This window comes from Equus caballus, chromosome 18 (genome assembly GCF_041296265.1).
Source record: "Equus caballus isolate H_3958 breed thoroughbred chromosome 18, TB-T2T, whole genome shotgun sequence".
Lineage (NCBI taxonomy): Eukaryota > Metazoa > Chordata > Mammalia > Perissodactyla > Equidae > Equus > Equus caballus.
Window position 1 is genome coordinate 80,891,867 of NC_091701.1, and position 18,881 is coordinate 80,910,747.

General features: G+C 52.0%; 1 protein-coding gene across 4 annotated transcripts in view; it reads left to right on the forward strand.

The window, feature by feature from the left end:
• Window positions 1-18,881, forward strand: part of NRP2 (neuropilin 2) — a 112,887-nt gene that overhangs the window by 62,755 nt on the left and 31,251 nt on the right. For all 4 annotated transcript variants that reach the window (XM_070241694.1, XM_001505114.6, XM_005601698.4 and 1 more), the window contains exons 11-14: window positions 2,259-2,375; window positions 5,167-5,307; window positions 16,692-16,954; window positions 18,527-18,623. In XM_070241694.1, coding sequence (XP_070097795.1) covers window positions 2,259-2,375; window positions 5,167-5,307; window positions 16,692-16,954; window positions 18,527-18,623 — 618 coding nt within the window. The remainder of the gene's footprint in view (window positions 1-2,258; window positions 2,376-5,166; window positions 5,308-16,691; window positions 16,955-18,526; window positions 18,624-18,881) is intronic.

Sequence of the window (18,881 nt, forward strand, 5' to 3'; positions counted from 1 at the left end):
CTGGATAGTTGCTAATGGCTTTTCCGCTTCTTGCTCCCCACCCCAGCCTGGCCCAAATTACACTGGCGATGGTCAGCAACAGGTTTCTCATTTCAAAGTCCTGCCTGTCCATTCCTGGGAAGATGGGAGTTGGGGCTCGTCACCCTCTGCCCCGGTTCCTTGCCTTTGAAGTCTGTGACATCTGGTTTCAATTGTGGGACTGCTGAGCTCCAGGGGCAGTTACCTCTGCACGCCCAGTACAAACGCCCTGGACAGGAGGCCGGCTGTGGCTCCCTCCCGTCCTCCACATGCCCGGCCCTGGCTCTCCGTGCCTCGCCGGTCCCTGCGCCCCCAGGTTTCCCATGGTCCCCACCAGCCAGGTTACCCATTTGGCTACCTAATAGTTCCAGAAACTGGTCTCCTAGGTCAGGCGGCTTTGTTGCTTCTCAAATTTCCATTCATTTCTGCAACTCATCTTCAGTTCACTTCTACATTCCCACCCCAAAAGGATAACAGGAAAAATATGGGGCTGAGTTGGGTTGCTGCAGCTCAATATTGAGAGGGCCGCTTCACCTGCTCGTTTGTGTTTCAAATGGTTCCTTCTCAGCTTGCTGCCCACAGTTTGCTTTACAATTGAGTTTGAGATTCCACGACACAGTGACAAATTTGAACTTACAAATTAGGACTCTTTGAGGTTGTTTGCTGTTTACCATGAGCAAGAGGCAGACTCCGCAAAGGGAAGCATGAAAGGTTAGGTGTGTTGTGTTTAATAGCAGAAAGGTGGGAAGTCGACCGTGAAAAAGCTATTCAGCGTCTGTAGCGATTTCCTTCAGCTCCTGGCTCTATGAAATGGTATCCTGAAGGGTGCCTGACAAAGGAGCCAAATCACGCACAATGGCGCAAAGGAAGATGTATAGAAATGCGAGGAACAATGCCCGGGCTGATTCGGGGAGTCTGTTGGAGGGCGACTCTGGGGTGAAGACCCCACCCCACAACACATGGGCTTGAACACGGGTTACCAGACCTCTCCTTTACCCCACCCAGCGGCTGACTCATGGTTTCATTCATTTCATAAATGGCTGCTGAATGAATGACTGGCTTGAGCAAACAGACAAATGGATGGATGGATGAATGAGTCACCCAGAGCCGAGTTAGAACTGTCTGCCTGCAGCCAGGCTTGGCCCCGCCGTTCTAGTGCCTGCTACTTGTTAGTATTTGAATAAGTTTTGAATAAGTTGCCAACATTGACAACTCTGGAGATTTTCCGTGGGGAATTTTGGCTTCATGTGGGGAAAAAAAAATTTTTTTGCAATATCTGGCCACCCTGGGCCACCTCCCCTCAGAACCTCAATCTACTGGAGCCAGTGACGGTGGCCTCCTGTAAATCAGGCACGCAAGATCCCTCTGCCACCTTCCCTCCCACACTTGACTCTCCCAGCCCCTGGCAGCCATCCTCCCTGACGGTGGCCGTTGGGATCCAGGCAGCATTGGGATTTGCCACACCCTGACCTGATGGCACAGCCCCAAATTTCTTCCACCAAGTGGAGTCTGGATCCCTTTGAATCCATATTCCTTTCCATTCAGTTTTGTGCAAACGCAAACTGCAGTGTCTGGGGTCACACCTCCCTGGCTGCCTGGCTTCGAGTACGGCCTCAATGATTGTGCTCAGACTGTCTTGTTATAGGTGGGCTCCTGGGTCTGGTTAGCTTTGGCTCAAAAAAGTTCTCTCGGACTCAGAGGAGGCTGAAAAGAGAAGGCCTATTCCCCCCAAGGCAGGGGTGAGCCGGGAGGGCCCATGGGCAGCCACCCACAGGGCGAGGCACGGGTAGGCCTTCTCCACAGAGCAGAGCTCACTTCATCAAGACCGAGATTTTTCCGAACCATTTTTGGTGGGCATCGTTCATTTCGCGAGTGCACCGCCCTCGCTCTGTCTTAACCAGAACACCCGGACCACCGTGAGCCCTGACTTGGGGTCAGCATCGCCCGCATCCATTCCTGTCTCCACGGCCTCTTGTGCCGGCCACGGGCGTCTGCAGTGGAGTAAAGGCGTGGGGTTGTGTCGTGCCTCTCTGAGGCTATTTCTGAGACTCGGGACCCATTCTCCCTCTGCTCAGGCGATGCCCCCTGCTTCCCTGACAGCACACGGGTGACTCAGAGACGTGTGAGCGTCTTTGCTCTCCTTTCACTCCTTCTCTAAAAGCCCCACGCATAGAGAGGAAACTTGGTCTTCGGCGCCTTCCTCCTGCTGGGCTTCACTCCCTTCCCTTGCCTTTACGCAGACTCAAGGCCCACGGTTGAGACGTTGGGACCCACCGTGAAGAGCGAGGAGACCACCACCCCGTACCCCATCGACGAGGAGGCCACGGAGTGTGGGGAGAACTGCAGCTTTGAGGATGGTGAGAATGGGGTCAGAGCCGTATTTCATCCGGGGTGGCACGGGTGCCGACCAGTGGGCATGGAGCACAGGGACTGGGGTCCCCTGGGTCAGAGGTCAGGGAGGTGTGGGCACTCAGGAGCTGTGGTCAGTAGCCATTTACAACCATTGTGAAGTGTTCAAATACTGGAACAACCAGTGAAGCCCCACAGGCATGAACCCACTGGTCATCATCTAAGGGTCCATCCTCCCTCAGGAAATCTCCTTTTCTAGCCCACACTCTGCATCCTTAACCCACAGCATGGTGGCATTTTCTGCTAAGCTGTGTCTCCCCGGTACAGTCAGGAAGATCTGGGGATCATTTGGGTGATCTGGTCCTGGAGTGCCACAGTCCCGTTAACTCAGCAGTAAGCCATTCCTTAACTACGTCTCCCTGTGTGTTCCACCACCGACAGAGGAAGTCTGCCAATTACAGCTCAGAGTTGGCGCCTCCCCGTCAGTGCGGGTCAGTGACAAAGGCAGAAACGGGAAAAGGCACCTGAACTGTTCCTTCAAAACTCAGGGCTGCCTTGTTTTGGATGCATCTCTTCACGTGGAAATCTGTAGTACTTTCATCTTATCTTCTAAACGCATCCAAGTTATCTAAAAACAATAATTGGCAGAGTCCAAAAGGATGTCATAATTTAAATCATATCTCGAAGGTTATGGAGTATGAGGACATTCCTAACAAACCACAAATTTTGGAACACCTGGCATTTTTGGCTAGAATTTACTGCTTGACAGCCTCCGTTTACAGTAAATTACTGATCATTATTAAGCGCTCATTAAGTGAAATGAGGGAAATTGGTGAAGAGACTTGGGAAGTGATGGAGACACAGCAATGTGGCACAGACCCCGCGGGTAGATGGTGAAACCTGTGGACCCCGCACTCAGCCACTTGACAGTATGAGGAAATGCACTGATGGCATGGATGGCTTCAAAAGATGGCTACAGAGAAGCATGGGAGAGGAGCCAAAAGTAAATGCTGAAGTTGTGTGACTGAAAATGATAATTTAATGCATATGCTTTCAGGAATGTGCTGGTGTATGTTGTGTGGGCGGGGGACACTTGGTCAGGGTTAGTTGAATACAGAATTCTGACATTTTAATGAACTTGTTTTTGTTTTATGAAGAGGAGAAAGCGACTTGGAGGATCTTCCAAGACATGTTTAGGACAGTTTGAGAGCCAAAGGTGGAACGCACAGGGAGTTAATGCCTGGTATCGGATTAGCGGGGCGAGCCTGTGGAGCACAGGGGAGGGGTTCTGTCTAACTGGAGATCCAAGGAAAACGGAAGGTTCCGCCGCAGACTCGCCCAAGTTTAACATAATTCTCCGGTTTCTAGTGGTTTCTTTCATTTGAGGTTTCTCTGCTGGTTCCTCCCTTCTCTTTTTCTGCAAAAGATCTCATTGTGGAGTTTGGTTCCTATGATACAGTATGCATGTAAACAGTAGAGAGCAATTATGGTATACTGAATTACTCCATATTTTTGAACGGAAAAATAGAAATTCAGAAATTGTTGGGAGAAGGGGACAGTGAGGGCCAAGGGCCGACCTTCCAAGCCAGGAGTTGATGCTTCTGTAATAGATTCCACGTGCTTCCTGTCGACTCCAGCTGCCTTTGGCCAAGGGTGGGCCAACGTTGGGTATTCTCTCTCCAGAAAGGGAGGCACAAACAGGACCCGGAGGCATCTGCCTCCAAGGCCCGTGAGCCCTGCCCTACGAGGGAGCCCTCCCCACCCCCACAGTGTGAGCGTTTGTTTCCAGCAGTCTGCTGTTCCCTTTTAGACTTCCTAGCCTGCATGCTTGGCCTTCCCCACGGAAAGTCCTCTCTGGGAACCCCGAGAAGGGAAGTGAGAAGGCCAAAGGCCCCGCTTCCTCCCTGCTCCCCGCAGTGGCCAGCACCTTCTGCTGCCTCCTCGGCCCCTGCCGGCAGCCCTCCAGGCCAGCCCTGCTCGCCCCCCCCTCACCACCCCACTTCCTCACATCCTTGGCACCGGCTCAGACTGGATTCTCAGAGCCGAGTGGATTCCATCTTCTGGCTCAGGCAGGTGAACAACCAAGCAGATGGGGTGAGCCGGTGTGTGGTCACTTTGTGATTTCCACGAGGGAAGTGTTCTCGGCTGCCCCTGGGGCCCTGGCCTTCAGGCCCCCAGTGCCACATGACATTGTTTCTCCTCCTGGTCGGTGCTGAGCTGGCCGGCTGGCTGGTCTGGCCCCCTCGTTTTGCCCCCACTTGCCACACTGCCCGCCTGGCAGTGCGCCCCCCATGGGGATGCCGGAGGGCAGCACACAAGCCTTCCTTGTTTCCGAGGCCGCTTTCTCCTCCCTGGCCAGCTCCTGCCGGCGTGTGAGCCCCTCCGGATGCTAACAGGCTGCCCCATCGCTTCTGAGAGCCAGGTTGGCAGGAGCAAGCCTTCCCTGAGGCCCTTGGGAGACATTCTTCTCTGGCATTTAGGGAACCGCAATTTTCACATTTGTCTGCTCTCCAAGGTGGACAGAAGAGGCTGTGTAGAGCCCGAAGCCATTTGGTGGCCTCATTTGTAATTGTTTACTATGGGAACCACGGCAGACTTGGCTTTCCTGCCTGGGAAGGATGAGACCAGAGGCTGACCCGAGAGCCGGCGGTCGCCAGGATGAGTTAAATGAATCCGCACGGGGAGCCGCTCTTTCTCTGCTCTCCAGTAGGCCTTGCCAGCATTTCAAACAGTGCCGCTCAGCTCTTCTCCGAACCCATTTCATCTGCCCTCCTCTGGTTGTTCTTTTTTCCCTTTTAGACAAAGACTTGCAGCTCCCTTCAGGATTCAACTGCAACTTCGATTTCCCTGAGGAGCCCTGTGGGTGGATGTACGACCACGCCAAGTGGCTCAGGAGCGCCTGGACCAGCAGCACCAGCCCGAGCGACCGGACGTTCCCAGGTAGGCCAGCTGCAGATGCAAAGATGAGAAGGCTAGGGCTTCCTGCTCCACGTCTCTCAGCTCCAGTTTCCCTGACCAGCTTCCCAACCTCCCACACAGACCGTCCTCTGCTCTTTGCCCACAAACCACTGCAGCCTTTGCTCGGGACATCACCCTGCAGAATCGCTGCGGGGTGGTGCCTGGCTCTCCTCCTGACTACAGTACAGCCTGGGAGCGGGGAGCGGTGAGAGGGGCCGACACGAAAGAAAGAAGAGGAAGAAGGAACGAGCAGTGGGGAGGTCCTGGGAGATGGGATGAGTCAGTGTCCCGTGTCCCCATAGCCAGCACTTGCTGCCACTGTCACAGAGCCTCTTGTCAACTCCAAGCTGGGTATTGTTCCTAAAATGGCTCATTAGGAAACCACTGGCCTCTAGTCTGCCTGATAGTCCTCCAAGGGGATCATCGCTTCTGCAGAAAACCGAGTCAAGGGCCTGAAGTGCTGCCACCCCTGTGGGTGTCCAGCAGAGCTGCCTGGCCCGTGGCCTCCGGGGGAGTGTTGCTGCCGGTGCTTGAAACATCACAAAGCCCCCTTTAGTTTCAGAGAGCCGGGTTTCAGAGGAATTGAAACCCTGGCCCTGTTGGTAGAGAGGGACCTTCAGCCCTTCTGAACACGTAGCACAGGGCTATCCCCATCTCACAGTCGCCCGCTTTGACAGGGCCCTTCTGGGAAATGCGCATCGACCGGCTCCTGGGGGGGGCTAACAGCAGCCCTGCTTGGTCATGGTGCACGCTGGGTGGTGTAAATACTCCTGCTATGGCTGAACTCGAGCTCCCAACATGACGGCATCGGAGGTGAAGGGAGAGGCACAATAACACAGAGTTATGTGGTTTTTCCCATCACACGGATACAATACTCGTGAATGACTTCGGGAGCATAGGTACTGGTAAAATGTATTAAAATAATTAGGAAGTGTTGAGTTTTCAGGAATTTATTACCTTTAGTTTTTAATATAACTTATTTAATTGTAACTTTATGTAATTTAATTTTTAATAATGATTGCATTTGACTGGCTTGCAAAATTCCAGAAAATTTAACAACCAGCTCTCACGAGCCACAGCACGTTGGCTCCCGCACACCATGCATTAGCTTTCAATTTTCCTGCTTCCCAGGCCTGGACCTTAGGCCCCCACAAGCGTTTGAGAAGAAAGGGGCTAGTTCTGGAAATTGGTGGGTCAGATGTTGCCTGACTGGAGAATAAAAGGGGGAAGGGACGTCCCCTTCTGCAGGGTTCCCCAGAGCCACTCTGCTGCCCCTCACCCCACAGACTGGCTGGGTCCCCTGCACGCCCCTCCCCCGGGACCGAGGCCAGGAGAGCACAGCGGCCAGCCTCCTGACCCAGCCTGTGCTTGCTTTCCTGGAGGGTCACAGGTCTACTCTGGAGAAAAACATTTTCGTATTTCAAGTGTTTATCTCTTCAACATTTGAGTGCTCAGAGAGATTAATATCTGCGACCACCCCCGCCTCGGGCAGCAAGCGGGAGCGCTCACCTCGTCCCTGCCTTAATCACCCTCCTTCCCCTCATTCACGCAATAATGTTTAATTAATATAATGAGCCTCCTGCACGTTGGAAAAAAATACTTATTTTTATAACCCAGCTTGGATTTTTCATTTCATTTCCTCTCCTTTGAGACTTGGCCCAATTAATTGGTTGTTTGCCCAACCCCCACTTCTTATGTGAACACAAAGGTTTGTGGGGTAGTGTATGTGTGTATGCGTAGTGTATATGTGTGTAGTTGTGGGATATGTATGTATGTGTGTGTATGCATAGTGTATATGTGTGTAGTTGTGGGGTATGTTTGTGTATGCATGGTGTATATGTGTGTAGTTGTGGGGTATGTATGTATCTGCATGGTGTATATGTGTCTAGTTGTGGGGTATGTATGTATATGCATGGTGTATATGTGTGTAGTTGTGGGGTATGTATGTATGTATGTGTGTGTATGCATAGTGTATATGTGCGTAGTTGTGGGCTATGTTTGTGTATGCATGGTGTATATGTATGTAGTTGTGGAGTATGTGTGTATGAGTGTATGCAAAAGTGTATATGTGTGTAGTTGTGGGGTATGTATGTATATGCATGGTGTATATGTGTGTAGTTGTGGGGGGGGTGTGTGTATGCATAGTGTATATGTATATGGTTGTACATCTGTATGTTTGTGTTTCTTTCTCAAGGTGTTTGTGCTTTGTGTGTGTGTGGGCACGTTAGGCGTTTTTATCTGTAGATATATATGTGTTTATAAGTATGTACATGCATGCGTTTTACGTGTGAGTCTGTGTGTGTGTGTCTGTATATTTGTGTTTGAGTGTGTGTGTGATTTGTATGCCTGGGGGAGTGTCTGTGCTTAGTGGGTCCACGGGGGCAGCTGGCAGAGGCACGTTAAATAAAGGGATGTGAGGCATAGCTTGGGAGCCCTTCTGGCTCTCATTCTGAGTCTGTCTTCAGGTTCCTTCTAATAATTCCGCCTCCTCCCTTCTGCTCTTCTGGGCAGATGTTTTCTAAGAATGTCTGAGAGCAGCCCTGCTCAGGCAACAAGGCCGCCAGTGAACAAGTGACACTTCTGGAAAGCTTGCGTTACTCTCCGTTTGACCCTGTCCGTCACCTCTGTCCCTTCACCGTCCCCTCTGCCTCCTCCTCGCCCAGCCTCGTCCTCACCTGAGACCCTGACCCCAACCCTGGCTGCCAGCTGTCAGTGCCAGGCCTTGTCCTGTTCCCGTTGATTCATCCACCTTGCGGTTCAGGGGAACTTTTCGGAGCGAGCTCGCAGAGTGGGCAGAATTCCAGCCTTTGGCCGGCCGGCTGGGGCCAGAAAGAGAATTAGGGCCACAAGGAACTGCTGGATCTAATGTTTCTCCTTAAGATGCTGAGAAGGAAAACAATCATTTTCCTCTTCCAGAAAAATCCCTGAAGTTTGGAAAAGTGGCCCTTGTAGCCTGCTCCAGAAAGTGAGATCGTGGCGTTGATTTCAGAGCCTTTCCGTCCGTCCTCGGATGATTTAAAATCATTTGTTGTTTTCCCTCCTTTCCTCCTCCTAACGAGACTTCATCCTGGGCTCTAAGCAGGAGAGCACAGAGAGCCCTTTCTGTTCAGGGTGGTCCTTTCTTCTTCAAAACAAGATGGGCCCCGAGGGGAGCAGTTGGGAGAAAGGAAGCAGCTGTGCTTGGTCAGGGGCGGGTGAGGGCGAGTGGGACCCAAGTGGCTGGACTTTCCTAGTCAACCCCGAAGCCACTGCGTCGCCCACACCCCGCACCCCACGGGGGGGGGCGCTCTGCTGTGTAAGAGAAGAGTGCCATCTGTTTCACCCCTTCCTAGCCAGGTAAACAAGAGTCATCCTCTAAGAAAGTAGGCGTCGCCCCCAAGTGCAGAGGGAGCAGGGATGAGTAGGCAGGGAGGAGGGAGCGGGGGCCACCATGTTGAAATAGCACAGCCGGGCTCCTGGGCTGCAAGTGTCTGTGGAAACGACTTGCATTCCTCAGATGTTTTCTGATTTAGTTCTTTTCTCGTGTTTTGTTTTTCTCTTTTTTTCTTTTCCTTTTAAGTAAGCAATTAGTTCTGTTCTTTTGGCTGGTGGTAATGGTTGCTTAAGGCTGACAAGACACCCACTGGTTTCATTCCACTGTTTTTGTTTTTCAAGATAGTCTTTCAAACCACTCAGAATTTCTTTTTTTAGCTCTTTGCTTGTGGCCTAGAAGCCTGGAGTGTGTTCATACCAGCCCCTGGGGACCCTGTTCCCAATTCAGTGACCCCTGGTGGTTGCAGAGGAACCAGTCCCATTTTCCACTGGGCCTTTTCACTGTAGCTACAATGACACGCCAAGTGTCTCCTCCGTTGGGTAGTGGGAGCCGCCGTATTTTCTACAGACATTCTCAAGTGCGTTGGTGATAAAGAGAGTTTCGAGGAAGATCAGATTCAGGTCTTTAAGGAACTAGGCAAAACTCTTTGAGGTGATGTGGTGAGCCCGTCTGTCTAGAGCTGCACTGTTTAAGATGGTGGCCATAAGCCACATGTAGCCATTTCAATTTTAATTAATTAAAATTAAATACAGCTAAAACTTCCATTCTTCATCACACTAGCCACATTTCCGGGGCTCAGTAGCCACACTATGTTGGACAGCGCAGATATAGGGCATGCCCATCATCTCAGAACGTGGTCTTGGTCAGCCCTGCTCTCGTACCTTCTGGCATGGACATGGGAGGACCTCTGGGCCCCTTGCTGGCACTGTTGCTCCTTGGTCTGATGTAAGCCAAGAAGCAAGCAAATAGTGGGGTGTACCTCCTCTATGATCCTTTGGTGGGAGTGTTCAGTGGCTGGTATTCTTGTCACTGTGTCATTCTCCCTCAGTGAGCACCCACAGTAAAGGAAGCAAGCAGCCCAGCATTAGATAGTGTAGGAGCCATTCTGTTCATCTGCAAAGAGGAAACACTAGGTAAGACCCATAATAATTGTTTCGTTGTTATTATTGTCGGGAAAGAGACAAGAAGATTGGAGATGAAGAGTATGAATCCAGGTCAGCTTCAGAATCCTCAAGTGTCGGTCTCCCTAAATGTGGACTTTCGTACCCTTGTTACGTGAAGTTTGGTTCCGGTATTACTCCATTTTGATAACTTCCAATCATGGAAGTGATGCGAAGCATCCGGGCAAGGCCCGTCTGGAATAGGACACTACTGTGACAGGACAGAGCTTTGCTGCCCAGCCTTTATAAGTCTGTTGGATCGAGAGAACAGAACCTTTACTGTGGGTTCAAAAACAAGCTCAAGAGACAGTAAGTCAAGAATACAGTGTTCTGAAATATTCGGATTTTGCAAGTGGTGGCTGTTCCATCAAATGTAAGCCATAGACTCGTTAGCTTCTCATGGAGCTGTTTTGGTGCAGATTTGGCCTTGAATAAACCCCATGAGGGTGGAGGGCTGGAGCTGCCATTCACTCTGGGACACGTGCACGAGAAGATGAAGTGTGGGTGGGTATGGTAGGTAGATGGGCAAAGAAACCAAAGGAAAGAGTTGATGAGTGAACTTGCTTATGAAGGGCTTGGCTTTTGACAATGAGCCAGCAGTGACTCTGTGAATTAAAAAGCAACTCTCTGAACTAAAGAGCGTAGGTGGGACTGATGGCAGCGAACGATCCAGACCCTGGACTGGCATCAGCTTGACCTGCCTTCAGAAAGAGGTTGCTGTGGCTGGGCTGGGGCTCAGCCCCTACAAATTCAGAGACAGGAACTTCTCGGGCTGAGACCATGTTAGATCATTAAAGACCAGGAACAGCTTGGCCGAAAGAAAGCCAATATTCAAGGAATAACTTCAACTGGGAAAGGAAAGCGTAGAGGCCCTTCTTTAAGGAAAGTAGGAAGGAAAACATCTCTGCCTTTGTAGTAAAGAGAGCAGTAGAGGGGAGAAGACGTGCTTCCTTTTTTCTGAAAGTCCTGATTGTCCGGTTCCTCAGCTGTGCGTGGATTGACAGTGAAGGGGCAGAATGATAGCAAAACTGCCTCAAATGCAAAACCTTCATGGAAGCAGACATACCAAAAAGCAGCTCTGGGGAGACTCCTGCAAAGACCAGGCCTGAAACCTCAAATGTCCACCAAATGGTCAATTGTAAACCTTGAGAACATCCGGGCTGAGTCCATCCAAACTCAGTGTTTCCCTTAACTGGTTGTTAATTCGAGGACCTTAGCGGAGATAGACTGACCTTGGGAGGCCAACGGAGGGGCTGACTCATGTTTTAAGCATGACCCATACAAAGAGATTGCCTCTCCTGCGGCACGAAATATGCCTTCAGATGGTTGTTCGAGTGGGAGGGCAAGATGCTGGCCAGGAGACGTGTGTGTTAGACAGACGGTGTGTTTGGCGTTGCGATAGCCAGGAGGATCAGACTGGTGATTTATTTCAGGGTTTGGTACGGTGTGGACGCAATTGATTCCATGGCTGTTGGGCCGACTGCAGTCACATGTTCACAGGGCGCTCAAGCGGCTGAAGCCAGATGTGGCCGTAAATCGCCAGGTGAAACGTCAGGAGAGCCTTTCCAGAGACAGCAGCAGGTTAAAACGCCTGCCTGACCCCATCCACGGCACTTCCTCTCTGCCCCTTTGAATTCCTGTTGTGCGTTCCCAGGCCATTGTTTTCCTTGTATCCTGGGCAACTGACAGATGTTTTGAGTCAAAGGCCTAGCAAAATGCCTCCAGGTATGTCGGGGCCAGGAGGAGAGAGACTGTGTCTCTGGGACATTGTTTCTTCATTCTCTCTCTACGGCTGGAGGCTGGACGTGTTTCCTTCCCATTGTCTCTTTGTTGGAAGCTGTCCACTTCCGGCATCCTGGCATCGGCCACAAGCCCAGGAAGCGCCTCCAGCAGGCGGGGCCGGTTCTTAGCTAGTCAGTCACAGGGCTTTTCCTTAAAGTCCAAGTCAATCAATACAGCAGCCCAGCCAGGGCACGCCAACCCTTTGCTCTATCACGTAATCGACAGCCACTGCGGGCTTAAAACTTCCTCTGTGTCTGGCAGTGGTGGGCCATAAATTAGAATGTTCCAGAAGAACAAACTTTCACTTGTAGCACATATATGGGTGTCACGACTTGAAAGAACTGAAGCACTTAGCCTGGAGAAGGGTCAGGGGAGACCTGCCACCCTCAGTGACGGCCTGGAAAGTGGCCATTTAAAGGGGCCAGGGGCATGTTTCCCGAGGAAGCGAAGACTAAGGGTCTGAATTCTTCGTGACTGAAATGGTTTCTAAGTCAGAGGACAGAAACTGGCTGTGCTCCACCAGGGGTAGAAGGAGGACATGTGTCTGAATGGTGGCAGGAGAACGTAAAGCTGAATTTAAGAAGTTCCTGACAGTTGGGGTTGTGACCCAGAAGCTGCTTCTCTGGAGAATGTGGAGCAAAGGCTGGACAGCTGTTGGGGATGTTTCAGCATGGTTCCTGCGGGCAGCAGGGCGGGCCCGAGCCGAACGGTCTCTTGAGCTCCCACTGTCATTCCAGACCACGTGCTATTCTAGATTGTTAGATTGTTTGGGACGTACGCAGACTGACGTGAAGGAGCTTGCATGACCACGTGCCATTCTAGAGTGTTAGATTGTTTGATGTACACGGACTGACAGGAACGATGTGTGGTCAACTGTGCATGGCGCGCAGCGTGGGGCTGGCTCGTTTTTGGGGTGAGGACGACTTTCTTCAGAGAACATCCCTATTGTCCTCAGGCCAAACCGTTCTTCCTGAGTCTCAGATTGGTCTTCCCAGGTTCTTGGTGCTCTTTTGACCCATTTTCTTCCTAAAACACAGTCAGGCAAGCCCAGGCGGTGTGCGCAGGTCCCGTGCCCGTGATAGAGACCAGAGCCTCTACTGAGCTTCCACTGGGCCCTGTCACTGTGCAGAGCACTTCATGTGCCCGTCCTGTCTCCTCCCCTCACAGCGGTCTGCAGGAGTGCTGCTGTCATGCCCATTTCACAGACAGGAAGACTGAGGCTTTGAAAGACCACAGAACGTTAGGCCAGGACCCCAGCCCCGATGAGAGGCCCGGCTCTGGCCGTTCACTCAGTCTGATCAGGGCATACATCCATTTCCACCCCCCTCTGGTAGTGGTCTGGGACACGTTCCTTCAACTCTCGAGGCTCAGTTTCCGTTTCCATGAGAAAACGATCCTGATTTCATGGGGGAGATTCCATCAGATGGGCAGAGAACACCTCCAGCGCAGTCTCTGGCACACAATAGGCACTCAGCCGACATCACTTCTCTTGCCTGGCTTCCCCTGGTCTGAGCCGTTCTCTCATGATGTCCTGGTTCTAATCAGGCCTCTCAGTGACAGGCAGGGACGTTCTGCGGCTCAGCGTCCCTCTGAATGATGTCTACTGCTAATTCCTTAAATTTACATATCGTCTTTCTTCCCTCGAGCTCCTAGCACTTAACAGACAAGTGGGGCACAAATGATTTAACTGAGAGAAATTCCAAGGCCTGCTTGTCTGGAGATTCTGCGAACTAGTGGATTAGCTCAGATGTCAGCACTGAATTATGCTCCTTCAGCTGCTCGTGCTTAGCACGCCACCAGCATTAACTCCCTGGTCTTCCAGGGGTCCTCTAAATCATGCATAGTGATTATCATCTTACTGGGAGAGAGGGGAGAGGAGAGGGGAGGAGGTGAGAGGAGAGGGCCAGCTCGGTCCCTGGGAGGGTGGGCTGTGAAACCTTGGCCTCCTTGTGCCTGAAGCTGCTGCCCCAGGATGAGTAAACGGCACAGACCAGATCCAGCCCAGCCAGCCCGGCTCTTTACACCTCCACACACATTTTACTTACCAAATCCTAACCATCATGTATGGTTCCCCTGCCACTTAAGAATGTAAATTCAGGGGCCGGCCCGGTGGCGCAGCAGTTAAGTGCGGACTTTCCACTTCTTGGCGGCCCAGGGTTCGCCTGTTCAGATCCCGGGTGCAGACATGGCACCGCTTGGCAAAAGCCATGCTGTGGTGGGTGTCCCACATGTAAAGTAGAGGAAGATGGGCACGGATGTTAGCTCAGAGCCAGTCTCCCTCAGCAAAAAGAGGAAGATTGGCAGTAGTTAGCTCAGGACTAATCTTCCTCAAAAAAAAAAAACATGTAAATTCATATAAGTGACAGTATTTCTGCCAAGCAATTTTCAGGCAGCAAGTGGGTCTTATTTGTGAAAGTGTGAAGGAAGAAGCCTGAATAATAAGTCTCTGAAATCTGGTTTCCTCTATACCTGAGGTGGAAACAGTAAGGGCTTGGGAATTCCTGGAGCTTGAGCATTTGGGGGTGCGGTGGGCTGGGTGCTCGCCCAGATTATCAGTGCACCTCACCTTTACAAAAGGCTGTTGGCTCGGGGGGTGGGGGGGCGATGGTGACGAGATGGTGTGAGTCTGAGGGATTTCCAGCAGCTGGCTGACCCGTCCTCTGTTCTTGTTTCCAACACATAGCCTCACATAATTCTTCGTTCGTGAGTTTGTCCTTCATTCGTGAGAACAAAATTTTTGGGAGTAGCTGCATATACATGTCACTATCTAGGGGCAGGAGAAGGAGCCTTTATATACACACACTTATCTGTGTAAGACCAGGACCTTATGGTCTAACGGGGGTGGGAAGAAAGACACACACAAAGCAGTTAAATTGTAGTGCAAGGCAGCAGGTGGGTACCTACTGAAATGCATGAAAAATGGCCTCAAGTCTTTTTAAAACAAGGTAAAACCAGTGGTACAGTCAGTAAATTCTCGAGCTGTTGAGAGAAGAGAGGAATTAATGTTGAAATGTGCCAGAATGTTTAGGAGAAGAACCAGCAGAAGAGGGGAGAGGTGGCTGGGGCGGGGCGGGGCGGGGGCGGGGGTGGGGAGGGTGGGCGGAGCACAGGTTGGGGGGAGCACAGGTGAGGGGGGAGGGAGCAGGCCCGTGGGAACCAGTCTGCCTGGACAGATGTGATTGATTGCCCAGACTTGGGGCAAGGCCACTGGCCGCAGCTGACATGGAGACCTGCTGTACAGGGTGGGGCAACCGAGTCAGGCCCAGCTCTGCTGCTTACTAGCCTCTCTACCTTGGACGAGTCACAGAACCTTTCTGAGCCTCAGTTTCTTCATCCTGTGCAAAGCAAGATTAATAAGACCTAGCTCACAAGCACACAGCAGGGATTAAATGAAATGATGCATGTGAGGGTGCTCTGTAGCCTGTAAAGCCTTATGCAAATCTCACTTAGAATTCCCATCAACAGCGGTGGTAAGGAGATCTGGTGGGCGAAGCACAGTTTAGATCATCTCTGAGTGGTTGTGGCACCAGTGTCTCCTCCCTCAGCAGATCACCATCTTTAAAATCCTCTGCCACAGCTACAGCTGCCTAGTAATCTGTGCTGGCCTTGGCCTTGAAGAGGTCTCACGTTGGGGGGAATTAGATGACATGCTTGGGTGGTTAAGGAGACACAACTGGGTCCCCCCTGGATCCTAAACTGCTCATATCTGAGTTCAGGAGAAGGGAGCTTCTGGAGCAATAATCCTGGAGAATCTAACCACGAGGGATTCAGGGGAGCCGGGGAGGAAGGAGCGAGGGGGCCGAGAGGATGAGGGAAGGGGCTGTTTCTGGGCCCCTGGTGGGAGGACGGTCACAGGCTCAGCTCTCACTGGGAGGATGACATCACAGGAGTAACGACAGCGGACCAGTGGTCCCGGGAGTGCCCTGTTGATTCAGGACTCTGGAGTCCCCGCCTGTCCTTCGCTGACAAGCCCAGGATGTGCACAGTCCCTGTTGAGTAAGAAAGCTCTGAGCACACGTCTCAGATTGACATGGTCCTGAGGTGTCTGGGATGCGAATTGGGGATCTGTGGTGCAGAAGAGCCCCTGCCCTCTTGCAGCAGGTTCAGCATAAAGTGTCCCGAAGCCAAAAGGAGGCAGTGAGATTCTCTCCTCGGCTGCCACCGTGCTGCGTACAAGTGGCCAGAACACTCCTGTGGTGTTGGATTTGCAAGTGCAGGTCCCCGTGCCTGTGCCTGCGAGGCGTGGAGTCTGCCCAGGGTGAGGGGAACTCAGCCTTCCGCACAGTGTCTGATGTGTTTGAAAACTAAGCAGCCAGAGGCCCGTTCTCTGAACGTTTGGATGCATGAAACCTTGATTTCCCAACACTTGTCTGTTCTCTGCTAAACACATAGCCTTCATTAGTGACATGGTGACAGGGCCGGTTCTCACTGGAGCCATGTTTGCCTGGCTCCCTCAGGCCAGGCTCGTCAGGGAACAGGAAAGGGAGTGGGGTGTCAGGGCCCTGGATCACCCCTCCTCAGCCACCATGCCCTGTTCTGCATGAAGCTGACACTGGGCTTCTGAGCTGCAGTCACAAGAGCCCAGGCACCATCTAGCAGCAGTGGGAGAGACAGAAGGTTCTGTCTTCCATGTGGACAGTGCCAGCCAAGATGACAAGTCTTGAAGCATAAACCACCTGGCCAGACTCACCTCTGGTCTAGCAGCCACCTCACCCCCTTGTAATTCAGTTCGTTAGACTGTGTTGGCCCTTTGGGTAAGCCAGGGATGAATACGGCCTGGCCTCTTAGAGCCTAAGAGGAGAAGACAGGCAGACACAACCAGCAAGAACTAAGGCTGACCATGCTGGGTGACGCACGTAAAAGAGGGACTAAGAAAGGGATGCAGAGGAATAGGCAGGAAGGACTGACTTGATGTAAAGTCCCATGAAAGGGCTTCAAGAGGACTCAGCATGTGAATCAAGGCTCTGAAGGAGCCTTAAAGGGATGCAGGACCTGGAGAACAAAGACCCCCAAACTCTAGTCCCAGCTTTCCCCTGGGGAGGACCAGAGCTGCAAACTGGTGTCTTTCGAAAGTGTTTACCAGGATGCTCTGTTTGGGCTTGTTTCCCCAGATGACAGGAATTTCTTGCGGCTGCAGAGTGATGGCCGGCGAGAGGGCCAGTACGGGCGGCTCATCAGCCCGCCCCTGCACCTGCCACGCAGCCCAGTATGCATGGAGTTCCAATACCAAGCCACGGGCGGCCGCGGGCTGGTGCTGCAGGTGGTGCGCGAGGCCAGCCGGGAGAGCAAGCTCCTCTGGGTCATCCGCGAGGACCAGGGCGACGAGTGGAAACACGGGCGGATCATCCTGCCCAGCTACGACATGGAGTACCAGGTAGGGTGGTGGCGAGGCGGGCGGGGCTCCCAGGGAATCAGTGGGATCTGTGCTTCAGTATTTCAAAGGGCTATGCCCATTCATCATTAGGGAACATGGTTAAGCGTTGCTGTTTTCATTGTGTTTCTCACGTTGCCATGGCAACTAAATGACACTCTTATTTGTTATTCAGAATGTGCCTATCTCTATACCCAGACTTGGTTCTTTGTTCTTCCTATTGCCTTTTATATTGCTGAAATCTTCCCCAACAAATGTTTCTTCTCCCCATTTTATTTTAGATTGCTGTGAGGTAGGCTTACAAAGGAGCACAGGAGCCAGGGAAATAAACACAAACACACCCTCCACACACGGGGAAGAGGCCTGTGGGGCCCCTCACACTCCAAGGAGGAGAGGGGAACAACCTCCCAGCCCTGTCTCAGCCGGCATGCACACAGGAAGAGGGGTGCTGTCTGCGCTCAGTGGCTAGCAGACCAGAGACACTCCTAAATGGTTTCTCTCCCAACAGCTCCAGGAGCTGAGTTATATTATCTCTGCCCCACAGAGCGAGAGACTGAGGCACAGATGGGCACGCACAGCTGTGGCTGAGACTTGGGTAGGAGTAGAGGCGCTGTGGAAGAGGTGACCGAGAACCAGCCACAGCATTAACCTGCTCCTCCCTAGACGAGCAGCAGCAACACATGGCTGGTGAGGCAGCCAACTGCTCGCTCAGCTTGCCAGAGGACATGTGCTCATTTGCAGAGAGAACCGGGGAGGGCAAGAATGAGGAGTGATGGAAGACCCCAGAGCCGAGGGGCTGCGGTCACTCTCCAGGATGTCAGGTGTCCTGAGACCCTCCTCACCCCCACCTGCGTCCCACTTGTAAACCTTAGTGTGCTGTGTTGTAAGCACCTGTTTGCATTTTTGTCTCACTCGCTGGATGGTGAGACTCTGGGCGGAGGGTCTTGTCTATTAGCTGTTGTAACTGTCCTTGCGCCTGGCCGATGGCAGGTGCTCTGTAAACTACTGGTGTAGGAACAAATCCGCACCCCCCCCCCCCCCCCCCCCCCCCCGCAGTTCTAACAATGGGAGCCCCCAGGCAACATTATAACAGTGGAGCCACAGGAGGATGTAATCACCAAGGCAATGCAAACCCAGGGTACTGGATTTCTCACCTTACCCCCGCCTGCTCCCGTCCCCTGAGTTTCCAAATACCTGGATTGGGCGTTTGAAAGATTTATAAGAGAGGAACCTCAAAAATGGCTCCGGATATGTCAGCCCTCCTTTAAACACGCTCTGATTGTGATCCTTTTAATTGATACATTCTAGTTATGGACAACAGTATCCATCACATTGTTACTTATATTTTTTAATCTCCTCAAATATGCATTTGATTTGAACCAACCCTCTTTAAATTAAGATTTGAAGCAGTGTAGCCATGTGGTCAACAGATGTGTACCAGGTGCAGTAGCACACACACACACACACACGCACACACACACGTTTTAAGCTGCAGTTAACAGAAAATTGGAAATCTTTGCACTGCTTGGACCAGGAAGCTCGGTTAACCATGGCTTTTGTTCTTCTGGCTTCTAGATTGTGTTCGAGGGAGTTATAGGAAAAGGACGTTCAGGAGAAATTGCCATTGATGACATTCGGATAAGCACTGACGTCCCGCTGGAGAACTGTATGGGTACGTGACTGTCTGTCTCTTCGTGGCTCTTCCCGGTGAGACACCAAGGGCTAAGATACCCAAGAGGAGGCAGCGGGCCACTTTCACACCCGGTCTGTGCAGGGGTGAGGTGTGAGTGTAGCTGCACCTCAGGCTGCATTCCAGATGGGAGGGGTGTGAGAGGAGGTGAAGTTTCTGTGCAGCTCCCACTCAGAAATAGACATGCACTAAGTACATGGAGATTCAGGGCGCCGAGACCCCACCCTCAGACTCCAGCTT